We start from the raw sequence: 27,062 nt of genomic DNA, 5'->3' as shown, positions 1-27,062 counted from the left end.
AAATGATGAAAACAGCTCAGAAAGCAGGATTTATGGTGACTGGCTTTAAAACCCAGGAGTGAAATAACACCCCTCCCCCAACTCCATGTGCAGTTGCCCTGATTCAGACTTGGGCATCAGAAGTTCAGTGTGGGTTGTGTTCAGCCCTTTGACCACTTTGGGGATACTGAACTGGCAGCCTTGGAGAACATGAGTCAAGTTAGGATATTTTTTGTATCAGGCTTTTATTTTCAGCTAGCTTTCTTAGGCTGTAGTCCTATCCTCACTTACCTGGGAGTAAGCCCCATTGACTATAATGGGGCTTACTTCTAAATATAGGGTTGGGCTCTTAATCTCCTTGCCGTTAAACCTTTGTTCCCTGTTCTCTGTTTTACTAAGAGAGCTGTGTTTTCCCTTATCACTTCCAATTACCTCTCCTATGGTTCCCTCTAGAGGGGGTGGGAAGGAGGCAGGGGGTAGGTGGAACAGAGCGGTGATGGGACCGGAAGGGAGCAGATTCAGCGGCAGCATTTTCTACTGTATCCAAACCGCCTTCCCAGGTGCAGTCTGCCTTCACAGGTCCATGTGGACTTGTGCTAGCAATATTTCTGATGCATGTCCTGGTAGACTCACTGAGCTGGCTGTGGGTTTATCCTGGGGCAAGGGATCATATGTTTCCTTGCTCTGAGACTTCCTCACAGGACGTAGCAGGTTTCATGTTGGTGCCACTGCATAACTGTGCAGGGAGTAATGGTGGATTGGGTTGTTAGTTCCACTGAACGCACTGGGTCTTACTTCTGAGTAATAATTCATATCATGTTGTTAGTCCATTTCCTGCTACTTTCTGTGTGTCTGTTTTTAATATGGAAATCACAGGGATTTGGGAACTTAAAAAGCACACAAGACATGGTGCAAACTTTTTTTTCACTGCAGTAGAGAACATCTGTGGGAAGGAAACTAAAATTCTTCACAAATGAAACTCTGATATAGAATGTGGATAATACAAATCTGTATGACATACAGAAATCAATTTACTTTGTGTATATGTTGTCAGTTCACGGGCTTTACTCATGGTTTCATATTGAGTCTTAGCGTTTGGATGATACTGATTATTGATAGCACAATATTATAATTTTAAAGGCAAATAATGGGATTAGAGATCAGAATCTGATAGCCATACTGATAAAATAAAGAAACATATTGATAGTATACATGAGCTGTGTCCCCTGAAGCCATTTGTCAACTCCGTTTCCAAGTATTTCCAAAACTGTGGTGGCTAGAAGTCACAATATTTTTTGCTATTTGTCAGACTTTGCCAAAGTCCATGCATGCATGCTTTGATTTCTCAGAAGCTACTGTTCTGATGGGAACACAACTGATGGAACTGCTTGGTGGAAATGTATCCTGAACAGCTTGCCTTGCCCTGCTTCCAAGCACAATTGAAAGTGTTGATGCTTACCTGTTCTAGAGACCTCGGTACCTGAAAGTCCCACAGTGACATGCTTATCTCATCCTCTTTAGAGGCCCTCCTCTGGTTGCCCTTGCTGTCCAAAGTGAGGCTGGTGGCAACTGGGGAAAGGCATAGATGGAAAATTTTATAAGGATTGGATTCAGAAAAAAAATTCTTGGAGAATTCTTTGTGTTCCAGAGAACCTTCTCAGAAGGAAAAGTTACAGGAATCTTTTCGAGCTCCAAGAGCTTGGAGAGATTCACCCTTCCATTCTTCCTTCCCAATTCCCACCTTCTTCTTACGGGTTCCAGTGGCAATGGTGACAGAGGGAGGGTCCTTTTCCTTCATCCCCTCCTCTGCCTTTGGCTAGCTTGGAAGCAGGAGCAGAGCTGCTGCTGCACTAATTAGGGGTAAGTAAATGAAGGCTTGTTCCTTCTTTCCCTTCCTCTGATGCTGTTGCAGATCACCAGCAAGAAAGGGACAATTCCTCATTTACCAAGACTGCATTGGCATGACATCTGTTCTGCTCCTGCACCAAAAATGTGGGGGGGGGGGAGGAAAGGGTTTAGTAAAACCTTCCCTCATCTTTGCAGGGATGTTCTGCTGCTGGGAAAGATAAGGAAAAGGCGGAGTGTTGAAAGACCGGGAAAATCAATCCAAAGTATCCCAAATTGGCTTCATAATTATCTAAGTTCTATTTTTTTTTTGGGTGGCGGGAGGTAGATAACAAATAATTTTCAAGTGGATCCAGGATAAGCTCTGACCAGCTCACTCATGTCTGCAGAAAGGGCCTCCTTGATTGTAGCATCTGTTTCCTTGCCCCGAGGAGGCCTCTGGATAATAGCATTTTGATAATAGAATATTCTCCCCAGAGAGGCTTCCTTGGCACCCACTCTCATGTTGTTCTGGCATCCATCAAAGACCTTCCAAGTCTTAATTTCTGCAGACAGTGATATTATACTGCAAAAGAATCGGCTCTTTTATTTTGTGGGTGTTTTGTTGTCTGTCTTGATTGATTGATATAGTGAGCTGTTCTAGAAGGGCTTGATACTGAAGGTGGGACACAAATCTATGAAATAGATGACATGTGCCCACCCAGGGAAGGGGGCAATGTGTGTTACCATCTTGCTTTGTCCTGATACCTTAAGGTAGTTTTCTGCTATATACATTGAATTAGTTCTGCATGATAATGGCATTGAATACTGGTTCTAACTTCAGTGCTGTAAGAATTACTGCTTTTGTTCCCCCTCCCCCCCCGTGCCTGACCATTCATAGCGTTATTTGAAGTCCGCCAGAATACAGCATGCTTGATATCCACCTGTAGTTATTCTGGAAAACTCTGGCAGAGCTAATTCCTGGAGTTAACAAAGCAAAAGAAACACAGTGTAGCTCTAGTAGCAGTGCTGCCTCCAGCAAACTGCTGACATTTTTCATGTGCCAATTGGTCTTGTCTGGCACACCAATCTTAAAAGCTTGCTAAATGCCTACCGGCATGAATAAATTCAGTTTTGGTTTAGTGCATCCTGTGAGTCCTGTATGGAAGAGTAGATGTGTGTGCTCTTTCTCTCTGTCTCTGTCTCTCAGACAGCTCTTAAATTATTCCTTAAATTGCTGAACTACCTGGCAGGTGCCTGCGTAAAACATGAATTTCCTTTCTCCTTACAGAGACTTTGACAGAAACAACATTACAAGGATTACAAAGGTGGACTTTGCTGGACTTAAGAATCTTCGTGTTCTGTGAGTATGGAAAAAGAATTGCTCCCTAAAGCAATTCTTTTGCTTTTGGTATTCAGGAGGAACCATAAGCAATATTCTTCCTTGTATGCTTGTCTGTTTGAGTGAAACCTATTGCCAAGCAGATAGCCAACTATGCATGCTGCATCCACACATATAAAAGGCGGGCTGTTCTGTGGTACAGTATAACCAGTTATTTGCCCCTTTCCGATGTTCTGATGACAATGTGGAGGAGGGAGTGGAATCATGGTCAGGAGCAGTGCTGGGTTATTGAAGATGTGGGGCAAAATCATGACCTGGGCCCATCGCCTTCTCAGTAGTGGGCACTGGGTGGCGGCTCTTCTAACCTTCCACTGACAACTGGTGGGGGGTTTGCTGTGGCTAACCAGGTCTGAAGTGTTCAGGGGGTGAGCCCAGCCAAGTGGGCCGTCTGAGGAGCGGGCCCTGTGCTCAACCTGGCCGACTCCTAATGGCACTTCTGTTCCATGACAGCAGATTTTATTTATTTATTTATTTATTTATTAGATTTGTATTCCGCCTTTCTCCCCGAAGGGCACCCAAGGCGGCAGATGTCTTTTACTGACTTAAGTTAGTTTTTTTTAATACAAGAAGAGATTCCCCATGCAGTCAGGAAACCTGCTTTAACAGATTCCTTGATAATGGCCAGAGAGCTCTCAGCTTATGTAGTTGTATGCATGCACAAGGATTTTCCACAGATGTCCACTCCCCTTAGCCACATATGCTCATCTGAGTGCCTGAAAGGGATTCTGGTCGCTTTCTCACCTGATTTTTATTGATATACTGTTTGTTTTCACTTGCTTGAAAACTGTCTTAAAGAAATTCATAAGAGAACATTAGTAGAACTTAATGCATTGGCTACTGGAGAAATCAAGTGACATTTCTTATTTTATCAAATACCTCCCTCTGGAATCAGTGTCTGTATTGGTCATTATTGACCCAGTACTCCTGGGGCTGGGTGGCAGCTGAACTTGTACTCCGCTGGTGCTGATTTCCATAAAGCAGTCAGTGCCAGCCATTAAAAGGATTTCGGCAACATGCAAATTCGCACACTGCTGGAACACCAGCAGAAAGACTTAAGCCTTCCCACTCTCTCTGAAGTAACCAAAAGACACTGACAATGGAGGTAAGTTGGCAAGGGAGGCAGGATGGGGTTGGGGGAAGGGTGGAACAAAGTGGTGATGGACAGATCGGATTTAGAAGGGGGATGGGTTTGGCAGCAGCTGCATCTGCTGAATCCTAATTCCCTTCCTGGATCTGATCCCATGTCCCGGATCCACGCAGACCTGCACCAGAAATTTTGCTAGTGCTCGTCTGACTAGACCTTGCCACACTGCAAAGGCTTATCCCTGGGTAAAGGAATGATTGTTTCCTTACCCAGATCTCCGCAACTACACCCCTTTCCCCCACAGAGTGCAGAGAGCCATTTTGGCAGCTCAGCATCATCAGTGGGGAAGAATAGGATTGCGCTGCTAGTCACATACTGGTGTGATGGATGAAAAAGCAAACAAAAATAAATTAATGAGAAGGTAAATTTTAAAAGGTATTATGTTCATGTGTATATATTCAGCCAAGAAGAAAAAGAGAGTGAGAAGATCTTAGGAGAGACAAATCTTATATTTGTCCAATTTGAATGATAGGAACACTGTTGGCTTTTAATACCAACAACTGTTTGTATCTTTTAGGCATTTGGAAGAGAATCAAATTAGTGTGATTGAACGTGGAGCATTTCAAGATCTAAAGCAACTTGAAAGACTGTAAGTAATCTCTTTTTCTTTAATTCTCTTGAATTCTCCTGTTAGGAGAAATCTCCCTGTGATGGAGCACAGGTGGGAACAGAATGATGCTATGGGACATGTCAAGGTAGCAACTGACCATCTCCTTGAAAAATCTGGGTTGACCCTGGAAATGATGCATATTCAGATTGTTACAATTATATAGAAGAGTTATATTTTCTGTCATGACATTTCTTGAAAGCACAATAATCAGTTTTAAAGATACAGATCCAGCCTTGTTATACACGGATTTGACTCAACACGAATGGCCCCTGCAAATGAGAAGGAATGTGCTGATCCTTGGAGAAGGGGAAAAATGACCCCTTTAAAATCACAGTAAAATAAACTGCTTTTTACTGTTGCAGAGAGACAGTCATACAAGTGATTACAGGTATAACCTAAGTAGCCACAGATTTTTCTATCTCAAAGCTGATGAGAGGGGCCCTTTAAATTAAAGGAAAACTTGTTTAATAGTGCCAGAGAGGGCAGCCTGCTGACAATCCATCAATCATTCTCTCTGCAGGCTTCACTCCTCCCTTCCCCCTGAGCACATGAAATAAGCCTAAATGGCAGCGACTATCACCTTCTCTATTCTTTCCCCCTTGCTGGGGCTCCTGGTGAAGGGAGGGCTTGCTGCCTCCTAGTGAAGCCTAAGCCCCTGGAGAGAGACTGATGGCCTCTGTGTGCATTACAAAGGTCAGCAAGGCTGTTTTTAAATCACCAGAACAAAGAGACTTTGTTTTTAAAATTGATTTGCTATAGTGCGTTTTTTGCCATCCACATGTGTTCTTGGAACGGAACCCTCACGAATAATGAGACTCAACCTGTATAACCAATATCCAAACTATTATTTTTTTTTGGAGGGGGGGGAACTATTGAGGGATCTAAAATCTAAAGATCTCATAAAATCTAAAGATCGCAACCCACTTGCAGTTTCTCGATCAAAAACTGCAAGTGTGTTGCATTTTTATTTTTAAATTTTACAAGGCTTGTGGAGCCCTCGGGGGATCTGTGGGATTCCCTGCACTCCCCAGAGGCCAGTGCAAGCTCAGGTAAAAAACTGTAAAAATGCCCCTGAAAGCCCTGGCAATGGAGTGATCCCATTCATCCTGATCATGTTGCTTCATTCCCCTCCCCTGCAAAGATTTAAAGTGGCTCCCGAACTCCCTGAGAGTTTGGGAACTACTGCCCTAATTTGTTACTTTCTCTTCCTTTGCAGTTTCTGAGCTTGAACCTGGATTGGCTTTTGAAGTTTAACTGCCAATACTTAAAATGTGCAGTTGCACATGAATGCCAAATCCTATCCATGCACAGTTTAGCATCTGGCGCAGATAGTGCCACTTGGCATTCACTTGACTCACACAGCCTGTGGTGGCATGGATTGACAAAAGCCACAGTTGCCAGAGGCTCAAATGCTTGTGTGAAGGAGCTCCAAGAAATATCAATCGTTACAAGCATGCCCACATTGTGGAAAGTGTGACATAACATACACTTGCCTGAATGGCAGTGTCATTGACTAATGCATTCTGCAGGACTGAATGCTGAACATTAGGCTACATTTTTTAACTTGGATTTTATTCATATAATTTCCTTTTTTACTTCTGTTGAAAATGTTTAATTACACTTGTATTTTGATCTGTTATGTTAGTTGAAAAAAAATATTATTAACCTGTTTTAATAAAGTAGCTGTTAGGACAGATCAACTTTCTTTGGCCAAATAGTCATTAATATTGCCATAAAATATCATTTGAAATAATACGTGGTTCATTTGTGGTTATTCAAAAGGCATGAAACTGTACTGCCAAATGAATGTTGTTTTAATGGCATTTCACTTGCCGACACATCAAAGTGGAGCTAAAACTACAAACTAAAAATATGAACATTTTTCTTTGAAATTTATTGCTTGTTATGGTTCCTGCATGTAAATTTTTCATTATATGAAAAGGTCTATAGATGGTGTTCAGGCCAAAAACGTACTTGTTGACAACTTTCAAGTGACTTTGCTTTGAAGATTTACGCTTCCTAAAAACTGTAACTTAGATTAAGCATTTGGATGCTCATAAGTTCTCAAACCATAATGCAATGATTTAGTTTAATAGATAGCAGAATACTTGGGTAGTTGAATTACTAAGTGCAAATAAATGTGGCCTCAGAAAGTTTCACTAGAGGAAGAATGGCTGTTCGTTCAGTGGTAAGGTTAGCTACCCTAAAATCAACTGCATCCAGCCATTGTAAATTCAAGCATAAGATATATTTTGACATTAGTGGAAACGTTGAATAGTTGCATTCTTCAGATTCTTATTAAGGTTAGTAGAGCCGTTGGTTTTGAAAGGAAGTCCAACCAGTGTGGTGATCCAACAAATATGCGCAATGTAAGCTATTGATGGGTTCAGTAATTGAAACTCATTCCTTGGGGATGTACCTTGGTAGACTTTGCTGTTGGGAAGTAAGGGAAAGATGTGTTGGAAGTATAAGTACTAAAAAAAATACAGTTATGATGCACACAAGGGGCCAAGGGCAATTTGAAAGACTTGATGCCGTAGCTCTTCTAATGAAGAAGCATACATTCAGTTGATAAAACATAGTCACAGCCCAATCCTAGGCATTTCTACTCAGAAGTAAGTCCTGTTATAGTCGATGGGTATAGTCCTAGGTAGGTGTGCATAGGTTTGCAGCCACACCATCCTGCAGAGCCCATTATGACAGGGCCACCAGACCCCACTGGTAAGGCAGTGTTGGGAGCAGGGAGTAGGCTGGAAGGGGACAGGAATAAGGCAAAACTAGACGAGGAGGGGTGAGAAATGGAGGCAGGGAGGTAATGGGAGGGGTAGGTTCAGCGGCAATAGTGTGAACCTGATCCTATCTCCTCTGTGTGGAGGTTTCCTGCTCCTTTCTTCTCATCAGACTTGTGCCAGCTAAAGAGCTGCTCACCTCTGAGGAGCCCCTTTGGTGAATGGGAGGCTTATGGATAGGTAAATAATTCCCCTTTCCCCTCCCCAGCCTCCTGATCCACCACTGGATACAGTATGCATCTTTTTGACATGGCTTCATCAATTGGGGGGGGGGGATATGATTGGGCTTTGTTTCAGTGTGCAACTGAGACGATTTTCAGCTTGGAGACAATCATGTAATTCCCACTTGGCCATGGTGAATTAGAGGCAGGCAAAATGAGTGAAGCACATTGAAATGGACAATTTATCTTTATGAGGCATTTCTTTTCTCCTGTAGAAAAGGAGAGCAGGGAAGAAAATAGTAGAAAATGAATTTGGCCCACATCAAAGTATATTTTCCTCTTTCAAAAAGAATGTTATGAAATTCTTGGCAAATAGTTTCCTATTTAGTCATTAAAAAGACAGTTGATGAACTGGAGTAAATAAATGTTAGTTCAGCTGTTTCATGTTAATGTCCATTTCGGTTATACTGGGCTTGTGCCTGAAAATAACCAACCTTCTAAAGTTTGATATTCTTCTGGTAGAAGGTACTGAACAAGACTCATTGTAATGGGAGGAGCTGTAACATAGTGACCTGAAAAATTAAGAAGGCACTTAAAAATTTAAGAAGTCTATAGTTCAAGGGTAGCCAAACTGCAGCTCGCGAGCCTGGTGGTGTAGCTAATGATCGTGTAGCCCAGTGCCAAGCTCAGAATGATGCCCCGGAAGTGTGTCATGTCACGCCTGAACTTTTAAAAAAGTGAAAATGGGGAAAAATCGGCCTCTCCCCCCATTGGCATAGGTAAGGTATCTGCTACTAGGGGTCAAAGAAGGTTTTGACACAATCAAATTTAATTAAGTAAATAAATAAAAAGTGTGCCCCATATTGGTTAGAGACACTGTTCTGGAGTGAACAGGGACGGTTATTCTCCCTTTGCTAAATATAAGAGGAGCACCACTTGAAAAAGTGCCTCTTTACCCAGTTAGCAGGGGTAACTGTATTATGATACATGGAAATGAGCTGAATCATATTAAAACTTTATTGGTTCCCTGCTGTATCAAAGCAACACCTAATTGGCTCTTGAACAATCAGTCTCATTGGTCAGTTTTGAGTTAAAATTCAGTTTTTGTTGCATAATGCTCTGTACTTTCATTTTCTGGTTATTTAGCTATAACTTTTGATGAAATAGCGATGTTTTGATGCAGTTTGTTTCATTGCATTCTGCATTAAATTTCACACCAAGTGATATGTAACATGATGGTATTATTCAAAAATACCTAAGTTTTCATGATTTTGGGCACTATAAGTTCAGGTTGTTGCCCCCCTAAAGCTTGTTGCCCAGTGCAGCTGCTACCCTCTGCATCCCCTTAGCTATGCCACTGTGCGAGCCATATGCAGCTCTTTGACATAATGTGCAGGTCTTGGAAATATGTTGGCTGAGCTCCTTTTTAAGTCGCAATTAATATAAAAGATAAATAAGAAATTTTCAGGATTCATAATTATTTACTGGGTATACACCAAGAGTTCACGGGATTAAAACACAAGTTTAATATTCATGGTGAGTAAATATATTTAAGAATGTAAATGCTTCTTAAATATTGTGGCTCTCAAACATCAGAAGTTTATCATTTGTTGCTCTTTAGTTCAGCAAGTTTGGCCAGCCCAGCTATTGTACTTGGGTGCTATTTTTGAGCTAAAGGCTAGTTCTGAGGTAAATTCTTCTTCTATAGGAAGGACTTCTGGAACTGTTCCTGTTGAAGCACCAATATGACACTTGCTTGTAGATCTCTCCTGAAAAAAAAATCCATACTTGACCAACTGCAAAAGTTCTCCTATGGAGGAGCCAAGTACTATACATTAGAAGAGGTCCTACAGCGTATAGGAGTTTTAAAGAGGGTTAACTCTTTAATTTTTCCCCCCAGAGCCAGGTATATAGTCAATGATAGGAGAACCACCACACCTACTTAGGAATACAAAACAGGATGCTACAGCTAAATGGTTTGGTGTATAACTGTGGTGTACATCACACTGAGGCGGTAGCACTAACAGCTACTGTTGCTGCAGTAGTCAGGATGGACAGAATGTTAAGCTTAAACAAGCCTCCTTGGTTTTTCCACAACAACTTGCATATCACTTAGTGACGTTCCAACCAATGACAGCCCGCATATGCGACGGCTGCCGCTGGTCCCTGTTCACCTCCCCAAGCCTCCGATGCCAAGGGAGCATGGCTCCCCTTGCCTTTCGGATGCTTCGCATAATGGCCAGCCTCGCTTGATGTCGGGGGTGTTGGTCCGCATCCCTGTCGTTAAGCGATGCATGACTATATATGCATTTTACTTGCGCCTCTGATTAGTCAGTGATACATAAGATCTAAAACTGGAACTGGACTAGAATTGGGTTGCAAGGAGGCAGGCCATACACAGACACAGCAGAATGTGCATTTTTAACTGAGTAAATATTGATGTTGAGCTGGAAGGTATAGCTGAGCTTTAATTAAACTGGGATGTATTAGAACAGTTGCGGTTAAGAGCTGAATATAAAAAGATGAGTTCTTGTCCACAGAAAGAGCTAAGTCTCATAAGATGTGGAGAGGGGAAAGGAAGAGAAACCAAGATTGGGGTCAGCTGCTTCATTTTCAAAGATTTAAGGCATTTGGTAATGAATCTTCCTCAGCCAGTGCCAGCTGTTGCCTTGAACTTTCGGAAATGGCTTATTAATATGAACAAGGCAACATATTGGATTGAACAAGGTTATTATTGTTCACATTTGTATTCCACCCTTCCTTTATTGAGCTCAGGGGTGGTGCGGGAATATGTGGGTTATCCCCCTTTATCCTCTCAACAACTCTGTGCAGAAAGTTAGGCTGAAAGAGTGACTGGCCCAAGGGCACTCAGTGAGCTTTGTGGTTGGTTGGGGATTTGAACTCGAGTCCAGGATTCTAACCACTCTGCCACACTGGCTTTGTATGAACTTGCAATTTGGAACTTTTAACTGTTTTACTCTGTTTTTATTTGTGGCCTGTTTTATTAGAGTGCTAAGATGATTGACAGAGCAGTAATACTAAGCTCCATTCACGGCATAGCGTGTCTGTCTTCGGTAAGTAATAACTATACTCTGCAACATTGCAACTTTTTGATCTCTCTGTACTGATGAGAGTGGACTTAGCTCTTTCCTAAACACTTAAAAAGTTGGCCTCTCTTCTGCAGGGGAAGCCATTAGCAGCTCTGTCAACAGGTCTTCACAGGAGGAAGCCAAACTTGGGAAAAGGGCAGCTAGAAAGGACCACAAGGCGCATATTCTGAGAAATTATTTTGGTTTGCATGAGTGCATCTGCACAGGCCTGAAAAACACGGAAGCTTATTTTAACTAATAGAATAATAAGCCATCCTGATTTCATCAAAAACATTTGCATAGTAGGTCACTGACCCATAAGAACTCAAGGAAAAACAAATAAGGGTCATGTTTAAATAGACCAGAGGGCTTAAAACCACAATTCCTGTGCTTCCAAAGCCAGGATTATAGCTGCGAATGAAGAAATAGTGCACAAAAGTATTACAGATTCAACAGTAGATGTAGGATGGAGTATGTTCCAGGATATTCCTCACTTAAACTATACTTTTTCTGGGATGTTGATGTTTGTACATCAATGTGATTTATGCACAGATTTCTAAATACATTCTTGGATGTTCGGTTGTATGTACTAGTAGTGCGTATAAAACATGATTGTGTGCCAAATATAGATTTAGAAAAGTCAGAATGTTATAGTGTTACGACATTAGGTAAATGTTACTTAGATGTTATAAAGGGAGAGTGGAAAGTTAGTCTTGGGCTGCAGTCCTCTGCTTACCTGAGAGTTAGTCCCACTGAACTCAGTAGGACATGCGTCTAAGTAGATACGTGTAGGATTGTGCTTAGTGGCTATTTTTGACAACAGCCTCTCATTGGTTGTAGTAGCAGTGCAGTAAGACTTTTCTAAACTCTAGGATCCTAGTTTATGGTTGTGTAAGATTCAAGATACTGAAGACATGCATGGATGTTCGCTCAAACAACTGGAACTGGTTTGGGCATCACCTTGGAATCTTGGAAAAGTGGAAAGGCAATTCATAAATTTTAAAAGTGGAAGAAAAGTAAATTGGTAGATATGACAAAAAGTATATGGATATTCCAGTTTTTTCCCATAGAGCAGGTACTGCCTTCACATCCTGAGATGGCCCCTAGCAGTGACAGCTGGTGGTTTAACCATTTGATAGCGTGACAAGTACAAATATATGGAAAGCATGATTGTGAGTTGCAGGCTCAGCATCTGCTCATGCTCCGACTGTTTCCTAATGCAAGATTTCATTTTTCCACAGTTGAGTGCACAAATAAATCAACTGCATGACCATAAATGAAACTGTAGCATTAATACAGGCTAGTCTTGAAACATTGTTCTAAAAGATACTAGATTTGGTTTCTGAGGTGTGGAATCTTTTCAAAGAATATTTGGACCCCGAAGTCTAGGATTATTGTCACATCATCACTGTATTTAACTTTGGAGTCAGCAGCCTTCATCACTGTGTTATCATCGCTGTCTTTGGAGACAACAGCAGTTGTCTTCACATTGTCAGGGAAAAACATATAGTTCTAGGAAGAGCACTGCATGGCTGATGCAGAAACCATACTGCCTATTTATTTTATTACATCAAAACATCTTCTAGAAATACAATTACAATAGCATTACATCTCATGTGTAAGCATACCGTGTCACAGTGTGGTTTAAAGCATAAAGTTAAAACATAAAAAATCCTTCCAAAAAGTAATCTGTACTTTGATTTTTTTAAATGCAAGTAAGGGTGAGTGGAGGGAGTTCCATCATAATGAAAGATAGTCACTGTTCTGTGTTATAATTATAACTGTCCATTGTGCCTGGAATAGCTTCTTTTTCTTTTTTTCTTTTTTAAAATTATCAATTCTTTATTTTATTTTCAACCAAAAATTTTTATCTCTAGGTCAGTTTTCTAATCCTCAAATCCGTAACTCCCAAGACCAATTTTCCCTTTCACATGAAGGAAGTTCATGAATTGTTTCCAATTGTCCATAAAAGTGTTTACTGATTTCTCTTTCTGAAAAATTGTAAGTTTGTCCATTTCAGCTAAGTCCATTACCTTTACCCACCATTCTTCAACTAAAGGTACCTCTGGAACATTCCAATAGTTAGCATACATTAGTCTAGCCGCAGTTGTCATATATAAAAATATAGTTTCAAAGTCTCTCTGAATCCAGTTGTCAAATATTCCCAACAAAAAACTTCTGGTTTCATTTGCAGATTTACTTTAAAGATCAATTGCATTTGTTGGTGTATCAAAATCCAATATTTTTTCGCTTTGGTTCATCACATATGATGAAAAAATCCTCCTTGTTGCTTACACTTCCAACATCTATACATTTTCATATATTTTCACTAATTTAACTGGTGTCATATACCATCTATACATCATTTCCCAAAAGTTGTCTTTAAGATTTACATTTTAATGTAAATTGCAGTCTTTTAGTCCAGAACAGCTTCTTTTTCATTGATTGTAAGGGGCAGGAACTTTTATAAAGAGAGAAATGTTCTTGGAGGTATGCTGACTCATGAATCTTTTTTAGAATTGTTTGAAAAGTTCAACAGGCATGTGGATATGAGTGAACCCATTGATATTATATATCTGGACTTTTGGAAGCTGTTTGACACAGTCCCTCGTCAAAGCCTCCTGAGAAAACTCAAAAGTCAGTGAATTAAGAGGGCATGTCCACTTATGAATTAGAAACTGATTGAGGAACAGGGAGTGGGTGTCAATGGGCAATTTTCACAATGGAGAGAGGTGAAAAGTGGTGTGCCCCATGGATCAGTCTTGAGATTGTGCTTTTAGTTTGTTCATAAGTGACTTGGAGTTGGAGATAAGCAGCACGATGGCCAAATTGGTGGTCTGGCGCTAGGATTGAACCTTTTTCACCCATGCAGGGTTTCCAGCCCTGAAAACATTCCTATTCTATTCAAGCCATGAATACTTTGACAGTAAAACAGCCCCTCCAATTCTTAGGTGGTATGAAGCCTCTCAGTTGGCCCAGCCTGGTATAAATACTAGTTTAGATACGAAGAATCTATTCTTTGGTATTTTCTACTTCCTTGATTTCAGGCTCAAGCTATTGACTTAATGGAGCCTCTACAGGAGAACGTCCTCCAAATCCAGATTCAGTCCATGTATGAGGTTTTTGCATTTTCTAATAGTTTTGGCCTTGCAGAGGGCAATGGTTTGATCAGCTGCCAACTGAAAACTTTATTTATGTGCTACAGAACAGAAAGCTGCAGTGTTCAACACTTTGTTTTTCCCTTGGTGCAAGTGATGTTTTCCTCATTAGTCACATAGAAATCTGGATTTTTGTTTTGTTTGTTTGCTTGTTTAAGAACACTGGAGAAGTTTTACGGATCTGTTAACAGCTTTGCTTAAAAAAAAAACCCTGCAAGTTATAAAAAAATCACTGGGCATAATTAGGCTGGTCATTTTATTATTGTTTTAAGTGAACATCTGTCTTGCACTCAGAGATAAAAACAGATTTGTGATGTAATCTTGAAGAGCTTATTTTGCTTGAACATACTCAAATTTCTATTTAAATTGAAAGAGGGTGAGGATAGGTACTGGCAATCCATCCAGTGGAATTCATTTTAGAAGCAAACAAGAGTTGGAAAGTATAAATGTGACAAAAGGCATTTGCAAAGAGAGTTTAATTAGTTGAATTATCAAAGCAACCACATTCTGCAAAGGGCATTCCTTTGCCCCGCACAGATCCTGAGACTGTGCAGGTGTAGAGGAGATGGTAGGGAGGGGATGAGAATTTAGTTTAGTTGCAGAGTATTGCCTATGCATGCCAAAGATCCCAGGTTTAATCTCTGGCAGTAAACCAGACGAAGGGCTAGGAAAAGTTGTTGGCAACCTTCAGTCTCGAAAGACTATGGTATCGCGCTCTGAAAGGTGGTTCTGGAACAGCGTCTAGTGTGGCTGTAAAGGCCGATTCGGGAGTGACAATCCCTTCCACACTGGGAGCAAGTGCAGTCTGTCCCTGGTCTGTCTCCCTGGCTGTGGGCCTTCCTTCTTTGCCTCTTTGCCTCGGTCTGTTGGCCAAGTGTTTCTTCAAACTGGGAAAGGCCATGCTGCACAGCCTGCCTCCAAGCGGGCCGCTCAGAGGCCAGGGTTTCCCACCTGTTGAGATCCACTCCTAAGGCCTTCAGATCCCTCTTGCAGATGTCCTTGTATCGCAGCTAGGAAAAACCACTATGTGAAACCACGGAGACATACTCTCAGTCAGTGTAGAAAATACTGGTCCCAAAGGACCAGTGACTCAGGACGCAGGAACTCATGTAGCTGCTTTATACTATCTTGGACTCCCTTCTACTTTGGAGTACAGGTGGAACCTCTTTGTTCGCAAAATTTCTACTTCTGAATCTGGCTCAACATGGGTTTCCAAAACCTGCATGGAGCCAGACTTGGCCCCATCTGAGCCCTCCAGAGTCAACTGGAGCTCTGCTCTGGAGGTTCTTCTGAGGCCCGTGGAGGCTTTGTGCAGCCTCTATGAGCTTCAGAAAGCCTTCCAGAGGTCCTAGAGAGGCACTTCTAGTTTTCATGTGAAGTGCCCTTCTAGGACCTCTGGAAGGCTTTCTGAGGCCCGTGGGGGCTGCGCGTGGCCTCCACAGGCATCAGAACAGCTTCAGACGTGACCAGAGAAATGCTTGGAGCTGGGTGGAACCCAAATTTTGGGTGACTTTGTTTCACACGAAGTTTGGTATTTGCGTGGGTTCCAGGAACAGAACCCTTGTGAATAACGCAGGTCCATCTGTGCTTCTTACCCCATGGACCATGATGGCTGGCAAGTTGGATGCACAACTGTGCATGAGTTTTCCTGCAGCCTAATTATGTGAGGGCACAATCATGGGCCCAACACATATTGTTTCAAAATATCCTGTATTTAAAAGTTTTCTTACAAAATGTTTTTTTAAAAAGAACCCTAATGTTAACAGATGTAGTCAGTCTTGATGATTCTGTTTCTTATATTAAATGGATTCCAGCAGTAAGCGTAACAACTTGCTGCCATACAAACTAACTAATTAATATACAAAATACTTGGAGTTTGTTGTTTCATGTTCCACACTAATGGATGTAGCCAGTTATTTTACAAAATAACTAGTGCTGATAAAGTGAATTTTGCACAGCAGCCGTTCCACATATCTAAACAAAATGCAGCTGTGTCATGTAAACTGGCCTCGATTAGCTCCTGTGACTTGAGCAAACCTCTGAAACAATGACCAAGTTACACCCAAAGCTCCCCAATAAGAAGATGGACTTTGCTTCTAAAGAAAGCAGCACTGATCCAGCTGCTACATTCCACAGCCCTGTTGAAAAAGCAGATGGATTAGAAGTGAAGGAAGAAAGTATTCTTGTGTTTTTGTTTGGTTAAAGATGTTAAGGCAAACACCAGACCATCCTTCCTCGATCACACTCCTGTGCCAAAGTTTGTTGGCTGGGATGTTAATTTAACTTTCTGTCTTGCCATATTGAGGTTGCAACGCTATCTTAGGTGAAATGCTGGGCCAGTACACAGAATTCATACTCTTGAAATTTCTCTGGCTGACAGAGAACAGTGATGAAGTGCCCTCAGATTCTATGTATAAAGAGAAAATTACTGTGGCTTCAGTCCTGCTGTTCCTGTGGCTTTCAGCGGTTACCTAAGGGCTTAGCGTGCTTTTCACAAACCTCCGATCAGTCACAGAGTACGGTACAGCTAAAATGTGGCCTCAGAAGCTCTTGGCATTTGTATTGGATGATTTGAATTCTTCTACATACAATTAAATCAGTTATTGCTTTAAAGTGTTCCTGCTGCACATTTTTGTATTCATGATGACATGAGAAATTAAGCACTGAGAAATACTCATAATGCAGCCAAGCAACAAGGACATAAATAGCATAGGCATACATACCTCAGAACCTGGATATCCAGTGGATAGCAACATGGTTGTCTGTGCATTGTGTACTGCACTGCCTGATGCATTTGAATAAATCCAGACTTGAACAACACAGCTTCCATGGAAACAGAAAGGAAGAAAGTATTTGGAATAATGGAGGGACATAACATAATTGTAGGTGATTAAATGTATTTTGCAGATGTGAATGCAATCATTGATACACCACCAGAACAGGTTATTTCAAGATTTCAAGCATGTATACCTATCACTCAACATGGCATAAGCAACTAACTGTGTTTTAATTGCCATCCTTCTATGGGAACATATTGCAACTTAGGATGTCGCACACAGAGAGCCTTGAAAACACTATGTGATTTTTAAAAAATGTTCCTGTTGAATGATTGAAAAAAACCCTCAAAGATGTTTTTTTTCCAAACACCTGATAACCCCTTACTTGGCGTGTAATCCTTCCCCCCCCCCATTGCAAAGGCGAAGGGAATAACTGACAAGAGTGAAGTCAGATCACTGAACATGTAAGGAGAGCTCATTCTGCAAGACCTCTTTTGTGTGTAGTGAAACCACTCTTTATAAAACTAAGGGTTGCGTGGTTTGAAATAGGGAGGAATTGGCAGAGCGGGAGGTGGGGGCTAGCTCGCAGCAAGGTTCAGAATGAATCCCACTTCAAGTTGGGCCCGCAGAAGGGGTCAGGGTATGACTCAGAATGGATCTAGAAATGACTTGAATTTTTCAAGTGAGTTCTGCATTCAGACCCCCCCTTAATTAAAGTTCACCCCATCAAAATAGCAATGCTGAATCTAGTTGATTACTTGTTACCTGCATCTTTCAAACCAAGAAGGGTGAAACCCATGGGGACAACATTACTGATATGGCTTAGGCTCTCTCTAGAACAGTGCTTCTGAAACTGGTGGGTTGCGACCCACCAGTTTGTGTAACACTTCCCCTGTCCCTTTAAAGTGTGGAGGAAGAGGTGAGGCAGGGAAGGAATCCCAGGATTGCATCCCTAAGGGGGTGAATGGGGGGGGGGTTGCTTTCACTTACTTTGACTCAGTGAGGGCTGCTGGAAGCTTCAGGAGGTGCGGGAACAGCCCTCCGCAGGACTTCCTGAGGCTTGGAATCTTGAAATAGAGTGATTACAAAGGACTTCCTGTTTGCAGGAGGTGCATTGCGATCTCTCCACTTCAAGATTCAAAGCCTTGGAGATTCTTTCTGAGGGCTGCACTAGGCTCCCCACACCTCCTCCAGCAGCCCTCACTGAGTCCAAGTAAGTGAAAGCACCCCCATTCACCCCCTTAGGGACGTGATCCTGGGGAATGCTTCCCTGCCCTTGCCCCTCCCCCACAAAAACTTACTGAGGGAGTAAAGCTCTCTCAGAATTTGAGAATCAGTGCTCTAGAATGTTATTTAATTTTGTTGCATTTATTTTACTTTTGTTGCACAGCTTAGACCTAAGCCTTTGGAATAAAAGGGTCTATAAATACAGCTAATTACGTCCCTCTAATGCATGCTAGAAACAGAGTTAGCTTAGCTCAGTCCTGCCCAGCATCAAGGCTTGGTGTCTGGCCTAGCTCCATGTAGGTAAGAAGAAGAGGTCCTGCGGTGGTGGAGGAGCCAGATGCAGACTCTGGGCTTAGTTGTTTCTCTTTGTCTCAGTTGTGATTGTGTCAGCAGAAACCTCTGCGCACCCTCCCACCCATTCATTGTTTGTGATTAGCAGATCACTTCTGGGAGCCTGGTAGGAATTTTTGCTTCACACCTGATTGTCCTTGGTATGTCTTTTTTTCTCCCTATCCCATACTGTGGCAGGTGAGATGGTTGCTTAGCCAGACTGGTCACATCTGTCAGGAATAGTGTGGGACAGGGAATAGGGTAAAGAGTTGGTGTGCACCCTGAATTTAGCAAGAGTTGAAGGAGGGACAAGAAGTGCTCTCAAGAGGCTGTCTGGCTCTGGGATGCTGACTGGGGACCACTCCAGCTCAGTCTCCAAAGTCTATCTCAAAGATTGGCTTGTGTGGACAGTGTAATCTACTGTGTAATTAATCCTTGACTCATTGGGATTGGCACTGAGAAGTATAAATTGACTTTTGATGATCGACAGGTTTGAGACAAGGTGGGAATGCCCCAGGAAAATAAACAGTGGCCGGTTGTATTTCCCCGGGATTGGTGCCCACACTATTGGAGGGTGGAGTAATAGCAGTTAAGACCCACTGCAGAGTTCATATCTTGTTGAGTTGTTCAGTTAATAAATGTGGTCCAGTTTAGATCCAATTTATGCTTCATGTGCTTATTGGTGGAGGGGGCTTGGGCAAATGTATCATCTCTGGTAGCTTCCTATCCCTGAAAAAGCAACAACTAAAGTTTTTGCTTGCTTTTCTACATTGTAGTTCTAGAGAAATATTGTTTGGTGATGCTCTGGTGTTGAGGAGCTTAAGAAGAGAGTAGGGCCAATGGTAGCATAACAGTGAGTTGCCTGGTTTTCCCTATGAAGTTAATTTGGAGGTCACATTCATAACTTAAGATAGTCTTAGCTAGTTCTGAAACCACTTGTTCAGAGTGTAGTAATTTGGTTTGGATCCCTATGCTTGCCAAGGCCGACTCCCTTCTTAATGAACTTAGTACATTTGCTGTTATTATTACTGTATATATAAATACTAAAAGCAATATCTATTCTCTAGGCACTTAGCCACTACAGCTTCAATGATCAAAGGTGGATGGAACTGCCTACCCTGCCTTTTGATCTCTTAAAACTCTGTACTATTCAAAGCCACATATAGTTCTAAAAGCATTAAGCCAAACTCTGTAAACTCTGTGTGCAAGAGAGGGAGAAATTGACAGAAGGGCATATCAAATAAACCAAAAAGTAACATTACCCCAAGCACTGTAGTACAGCATGCTGTTCATAATTTGAAAGTTGGATTCAGTGTTCCTTGCCAATTTTTTTTCTTCCTTACCAAGTTCAATCTATGTTGACGAGCTCAGAAGTTTCTGTGTGAACAGAACTTATTCTGACTTCTACTGACTGTTCATATTCGTTTGCCTTAATAGAAGAGTCTCCAAAGGATCTTTAACTCTGGCTGTTCTTTATTTAGGCGCCTGAACAGAAATAAACTGCAAGTTCTTCCAGAGCTCCTTTTTCAGAACACACTGAAGCTAACCAGACTGTAAGTATAGTTTTTATTTTTGGTGCCCTATATGCGCTTTGTTTGGTTCTTAAGTCAGTAATTTTGGCTGTGGGGTTTTGGTATGATACTTTAATCAAGTGGATTTTGAGATGTGTCTAGGTTTGTTGTACAATGTCTGTGCTGGAAGACAAATTTGAGAAGCATTTCCGGGCGCCTTTCCTATTGCCTGAATTGAAAAGTTAGCTGAATGTTTCAGAAGTTATAACTCCTTTTCAGTTTGTTTCATATGAGAGGAATTGGTGTCTGTAGAGGTGCCGACTTCGGTATTCTCAGACTGGGGTGACCAGTTTGAACAGAATTGTGTTTCAGTCACAGTATCTTTCATGCCTCTTGGTGCCTGCAGAAAAGCTGTGGTGTTTCTCATCTCTCATGTGTCTTAAAATATTTTCTAGATGCTTGTGAAGCTGTGCTTAAAGAAGGTATTCCCATGCCATTGAATGGGCACAGTGCCTAGAGGAAACTTCTCAATGAAATGTTACAATATAATGATAATTGGTCACCTTTGTAAGAAGGCAACCTGAAATCGCTTTCTGGCCTCAGCCTGCTGACTGATTTCACTTCACTCTTTATGAAAATATCTACACATAGCATGTTGTCAGTTTTAATCTTAGCCTGTTTTTGTATCTGAACTGTATTTCAGGTCTTAAAAAAATTTAAAATGTGACGAGTAACTTGATAGCCGCAGCATGTTAATTGCTAACAGCGTATTTCTTTCTTTTATTTAGGATATTTATATCCCACCTTTCTGCTAAAGAGACCTTCAAAGTGTCCAGCAGTAATTCAGTATGAATACCTAGAAAACATACTAACACCCAAATCCTAGGGTTAATTTAAAATAGTTCTGTTGATCCACTGTTGCAATTGGCCCTACAGTGGCACCTTGCATTTCTGTCTTGCACAATGAAGACTTGCCCAGACACTCCAACATCCCAGATAAAGTGGTGGAGAGGAGAGTTATGGGTGGTTCATGCTTGGTTTGAAGGCAGGAAGGGGTGCACAGGAGGCAGGGAGTGGGCTGTAGACAGTAGATCTTGGTGGCAATGGCACATGCCAGATCCTGTCCCCAGTTTTTCAACCTGCCCCACCCCCTCACTCTCCTTGGATATATACCAGCAAAATAGAGACCCATAGGTGCTCAGGTGCCCCACCAGGATATGTAAAAAAGATTTTAATTTACTTGCTGGCTATATATACTGCAGTATATGATCTTGTGATTTCCTATCCTCAGTTTCCAGGATAAGCTCTCAACTAATAGCAAAAATGTTTACAATAAATGTTTGAGTTATCTTAGGAATGCCAAGCATTTGTACATGTGGACAACTTAATTTCCACAAACAATATGAGACAGACTTTAAGCTAGTGTGTCTGCTATACAAGAATGAAGTTAAGTGTTAATAATGTGCATATCTTTTGTGAAAAAGTTTTCCTGGATTTCAACATCATTCCTATCACTGTGGATATGTCATAATTTTTTCCTTTCTGTAACAGTTTAATTACAGCCTTCAGGTTTCCTCGTGAAGCCAAATGCAAATATGTTGTGTTCTTCATAAGCTGTCAAGCAATGTTTTTAACTATGAAGAGAGGTTGCATCCTTTGAATGTGTAAATAAAACAGTCAAGGGAATCACTGCTCAGAGATTTGATAATTGGACAGCTCCCCAAAAGCCATAGTTAAAAGGAAAGGGGCAATCAAATTGCAGTACTCTTCAATTACAGAATATGTCTGCAATTTCTATAATTATTTACATGGTTCTTTGTGACATCTGTTTGACATTACTGGTAGGAATATACAGGACAATCAACCTTTGAAAGGAATGTGTAGCATACTGTTAAATGGATATGGTGCCTACATTATTTTGGCCTTTCTTGCCAGGAGGAGGAACCTGGAGTTCATATACCTCATGTTTGCTTTTTTCTTTTAATGTCATTTTACTCTGATGCATTATTTTTAGAATTTTGTCTTCTGTGTTTCCAGTATAAAAGGCAAAAGCAAAAAAAGGGGGGGGAGAGAGCAGGGAGGATGACAGAAAAAAAAAAGAGAGAAGAAGAGGGAAACCTTTGCTGTTTCATACAGATTATGTTTGTAATTTCACTCCAAATATGTTTCTTTAATCATAGGCTGAGTGGTGCCATGGGTTGGCCAGGACAACCCTTGAACCTTCCAGTGATGGCGGAAGCACCCAGTGTACCACATGGGATAGGTTGAGGGGGACCCATGAATGGCTTTGCCCCATGGTCCTCAGCAATCTGGCATTGTCGCTGATCCTGGGGCTGATCCTGACCGGATATTCTGGAAATAGGTCTGTGGAGATCTGTGTTTGGATGTGTTTTCATGACTTAAATGCCTGAATTCATGTTCTAATAGCTGAATCACTTCTATCCCATTGTGCTCTTAGAAAGTGCTTTGTAAAACAAGCATTCAAATGATCACATCCATTCACAAGTAAGACAAATTACATGACCAATCAGTATTCTATAGTAAGCCACATTATCAAAACAAAATCAATATGTTAACATTTAGATAAGGGAAAGCAGCCTTTATTTGTTTTTGAAAAAGCAAGATTTGCATCTTGACCTATGATCTCTGCAGAAGTGCACAGCTCATAGGAAAACAGCTACAGAATTATAACTAGTAGTCTTTTATACCTGGGCAAACTTTTTTTACAGGTTGTAGGGTTAGGATTACCCTGGTTATAGTCAGGGTGAGGGTCTGTGCTGATTACTGTGCCAGGTTTTGTAATTTCGTACCAGCATAAAGGTTCAGCCTTAGTTCAGTAACAAGAATGGCTGAACAGAAAGTGAGTATCCCCCACCAATTTGCTGCCTCTCCCAGTATGCCACCAAAAGTGAGGGGTTCAAGTGGCTTCATGGCTGAGCCAACCTTGAGCTCAAGGACTGTACAGCTCATTAAAACTTTAAAAGTCAGCTGTTCAGGGGTTCAGCAGTTCTTTCTAAGCTATAATTAGTGGCCAGGACTTAGACTGAAAGCAGAAAAGCACTTGATTCTTAGCAGTGAAAGATTCTTCCTCATTGAACCTGCCCATTCCTACATTAAATTTTTGCTTTGCAGCCCTCAGGATTGAACTGTTGGAATACGTATTTGCCCAGCTTGAGATGTGCCAGCTTACAATGTTCAGGTGTCTTTTGGATGTCACTTGTTTGAGAAGATGAAGAATGTAAAACAAAATTTTGTACATACACAGAATGTAGGCTCTTACTTCAGTGCACGCTCTCTCTCTCTCTCTCTCTCTCTCTCTCATATATATATATATATATATATATATATATATATATATATATATATATATATATATTTGGTGCTAATTGCAGCTTAGAACTGTGTTAAATGCCAACAAAGAATGATCTTAAGGTTTTGTAGAACTGAGGACAATCCCAACAAAATAACAAAATTCCAGAACTTTTGGGAATAAAGGTCTATACAATCCTCTATACAAAGATCTAGGAAGTTTCCCTATCTCTAATGTCTACAGCTTATGCAGGGACTCTTCTTATATTCTGTTGTGTCCCTCCACCTTCAGGTTCTGTTTTCTGTTATGAGACCAGAAACTTTGGTCTTCAAAGTGTAGCTAGTGTTGCTAGTTGGCTATCAGTCATGAAAATGTGGGACAGAGCTGTTTCTAATCTTTGGGCCCCAATTCCTATAGGTCCTTCAGGTCAAAACCACCTCCTTGAAATGTATTGCAAAGTTCATGGCAACCTAATGCTGTCACTAAGCCCTTGCGTGGGAGAACTCTGGTCTTGGGAGACAAGTGCTGTGTGAGAATGTGCCCTTCAATTAAAGGTCTTGTCTTCTGTGGGAGCATGAACGAGTAGCTCACCTTTGAAATGAGCTCAAGTGATTAAGCACTGCCAGGGCAAAAGGAACATGGCCAGTGTAAGCAGAGGTTGCCATGGTTTTGGCTCATCCAGGAATTGGGGCTTTCCTGTGTACAGACCCCAGCAGGTCTGTTCAGAAGATGGTAAATAATTACAAGGAACACCAGGTCTTCAGGGGGCACTTCAGGTTTGAAAGGATATTCACTAGGTCAGAGGTGAAGACTACATACTGCCAAGAGGCGTTTGAACCATTTATCAAACTGGAGCTATTTTTATTGCTTGTGTTGCTCTCTGACTCTAAATGGCATAATTTGAGCAAAATCTTGTCTGGAAAAGTGACTCTGGTTGCAAATCCTATGGCACCTTTCCTTTCAATTTCCAGCACAAGGCAGAGGGCTCTTTGTATTTTCTTGAAGTATGAAAGGAACGTTAACAAATTATCTCCACTGAGTAGGAAACAAATGAGGGGATGTCAGAAAGTGAGTAATTGAGGTTTCATCCTGGATTTCCAGTCTCCCCTGTGTGAAGTTAGCAACTCAGAACGAATATGTGCAGATGTTCCCCCCCTTTCCCCCCCAAATACAGCAAAAAGGGAAGAGAAGCAGCAATGAATATAAAGGCGTAATCATGAGTTTCAGAGATTGTGGTATGCTTCTTCTTCTACTTTTGCTTATGTCATGTTTTACTGACCCTGGCAAAGATTTTCAGAAAAGTCTCCATACTATTCTGAGAGAGATGAATCTCAGTTATCTTAGCATGTGCAAAAAGTTGTTTTCTTTTTGCTTTCTTCAAGTGTGGTTTGTCCAATCAGAAGTTGGAATTTTCTCTTTAAGATCTCAGGTGTAAGGTCAATGCCTGGTTAAGTAGCATTTGACAGCCAGTGGGATTGGTAGATAGCAGCACTGGCACTAGGACTACCTGCATATACTGTACATTTCCACTGTAGAAGGAGTTTGCCAGTCTGTGTTTGCTTGATGCCACTGCAGTCAATCCTGGCTTTCTGATAAGTTGTGGCTCATACATTTTGGAACACTTACTTGTCGTCATTTTTTTCCATCACATAAATTGGATCTTACCTGTATTTTAAGGGCTCTTTCCTATCCAACTTTCCAGAACCAATGAAGCTGCAATGCAGTCTTGAGGTGAGGGAACAAATGTTCCCTTACCTTGAGGAGACCTCCATGACTGTGTCTGCACTGCAGGATGTAGCCCATGCCCTGTTGCCATGCCCTGTTGTCCACACCCTGGAAAGTTGGATAGGATTGGGCCTAAAGACATGTGTGAAGAGACCTATGTAAGCTATGAACAGATATCTGCAAATCCTGGCTGTCCTTGGTAGCCAGCTAAAACATGCATTTGGTACTGGTCCATCTTCTCTCCCCCTCCACCACCAGAAGGGTCCTAGTCTCAATTATAATGCCATTCTGAGCAGGGCCTAGGAGAGGGGGGTAAAGGGGGTAATTTGTACCTGGGCCCATGGTCAAAAAGGGGGCCCAAGAGCCAAAGGAGGGGGGCCAGAAATTTCCTGGGATCTTACATTTTCCTATCTACACAGACTTGTTGCCCACAAAGGACACTGGGGACACTACTACAAGTGTGGGACTGCAGCTACTGGCAAACCATGTATGCTGGGCTGAGGAATGCCCAGTCAAATCTGGGGTCAGTTCACACTGACAGTTGAGGAACAGTATCAAATCGGGGAGGAAACTGGTTTGCTGCAGTAGCTTTTGGGCTTATGCATCTGCTTACCATGAAGGAGTGTATAGGAGCTCAGGGATGCAGCTGCTGCAGAAGCAAGTTTTGATGTGCACAGGACACTTCCCATTCTAGTGGGAGCCTAAATATGATGATACTAATTTTCTGCATGATTTTCTATATTTAAAAGATTTTAGAGAGACTTTGGAGTGTGTTTTCCCTATTACTGTACCTAACTGCCGATGCCAAATGAGTGGATAGACCTGGGTTCCAAAGACTTTTCCAGTTGTTTCCATCCTCCCCCAACCCTGTTTTGCCCCTCCCACCTCCACTCTGCTTGCCCATCACCACCCTTGTCCACTCTGTTTCACCCCTCCCCTTTTCAGAGGGGCCCAAAGGAAACTTTGTACCCCCTGATGAAATTCCTCTCAGAGGCCCTGTTTCTGAGCTTTTGAGATGCTTCAGATTCTCTTAGTCCCAGCACAGCTGTAACAGGAAAGACTGTCCTCCTCTCTTGGCTCTGAGCTGGATATGGCAACTTGGAACTTTCTCCATTGTACTTAACATAGTAAAGACTTGGCTTAGGGTCAGGGATTCCTTATCCTTCTGGAAATGGTCACAGCATTCCCCATCTTGGCACTGACTTCAGAGACACTCAGAAATCAGCACTTCTGCTTTTCGAGTCTCTGTGAGGCTGATTACTATCTCAGGGAGGGCCCCTGAGTATCTACAGGTTCTGGAGAACAGCAAGGGCTCTTCCTAGGAAAAGAAATAAAGAAATGTGAGGGCCAGTAAGGAAATGGCCCTCTTGGCTATGAAGGTCTCTAAGTACCCCTTAGAGTACTTAATCATTTTCAAGCAAGTTATCATGCTGGAAGATCATTCCTATCTAGTACAGTACTTTGAGTTCCTTTGAAGAAGGGATACAAATATGAAAATTATTTAAGGAGCTAGGACCTGGTGTGTTTGAAACGTTAGGGAAATTTTGTTTCTCACAGGTATCAGGCATATATTTGAATTCATCACTAGACTAGATGTAGATGTAGGAAGAGAAGCTTTCCTAGTGCTTAAATGTTACCAAGCATTTGTTTAGAAAACATAGTAAATCACCAACAGCCATAACCTGCAGAAATTTTCTCAACTTTATATTTCTAAACGTGATCAAAATTTATAGAAAATCAATGGAACATGCCCACAAAACAGGATTTAAGGTGATATATGTTAAGCATGCTGTGAGGAAAAATGGGTGTGGGAGAGATTGCTCTTTACAGGAGCTCTTCAGATGTAAAGTTTTAACAGAAAAAAGAACAAATTCAGTGTTACTACCTGAGGCCGTATTACTGCATCTGCTCCCCCCGCCCCACTGTTACAACCTCACTTGTTTTGAGTAAGAAAAGAACACAACAAATTGCACGAGGCACTTGGGTTTATACCTGTAATTATTCTAAAGCAGGTCTCATCTTGTGA

The 27,062-nt window shown here is 41.6% G+C and overlaps 1 protein-coding gene across 1 annotated transcript in view; it reads left to right on the top strand.

Moving 5' to 3' along the window:
• Positions 1-27,062, top strand: part of SLIT3 (slit guidance ligand 3) — a 534,848-nt gene that overhangs the window by 31,955 nt on the left and 475,831 nt on the right. Inside the window, exons 2-4 of the mRNA XM_066612910.1 lie at positions 3,095-3,166; positions 4,867-4,938; positions 19,972-20,043. Coding sequence (XP_066469007.1) covers positions 3,095-3,166; positions 4,867-4,938; positions 19,972-20,043 — 216 coding nt within the window. The remainder of the gene's footprint in view (positions 1-3,094; positions 3,167-4,866; positions 4,939-19,971; positions 20,044-27,062) is intronic.

The sequence above is a fragment of the Tiliqua scincoides genome, chromosome 2, assembly GCF_035046505.1.
Source record: "Tiliqua scincoides isolate rTilSci1 chromosome 2, rTilSci1.hap2, whole genome shotgun sequence".
Lineage (NCBI taxonomy): Eukaryota > Metazoa > Chordata > Lepidosauria > Squamata > Scincidae > Tiliqua > Tiliqua scincoides.
This window is presented reverse-complemented; position numbering and strand designations above follow the sequence as displayed.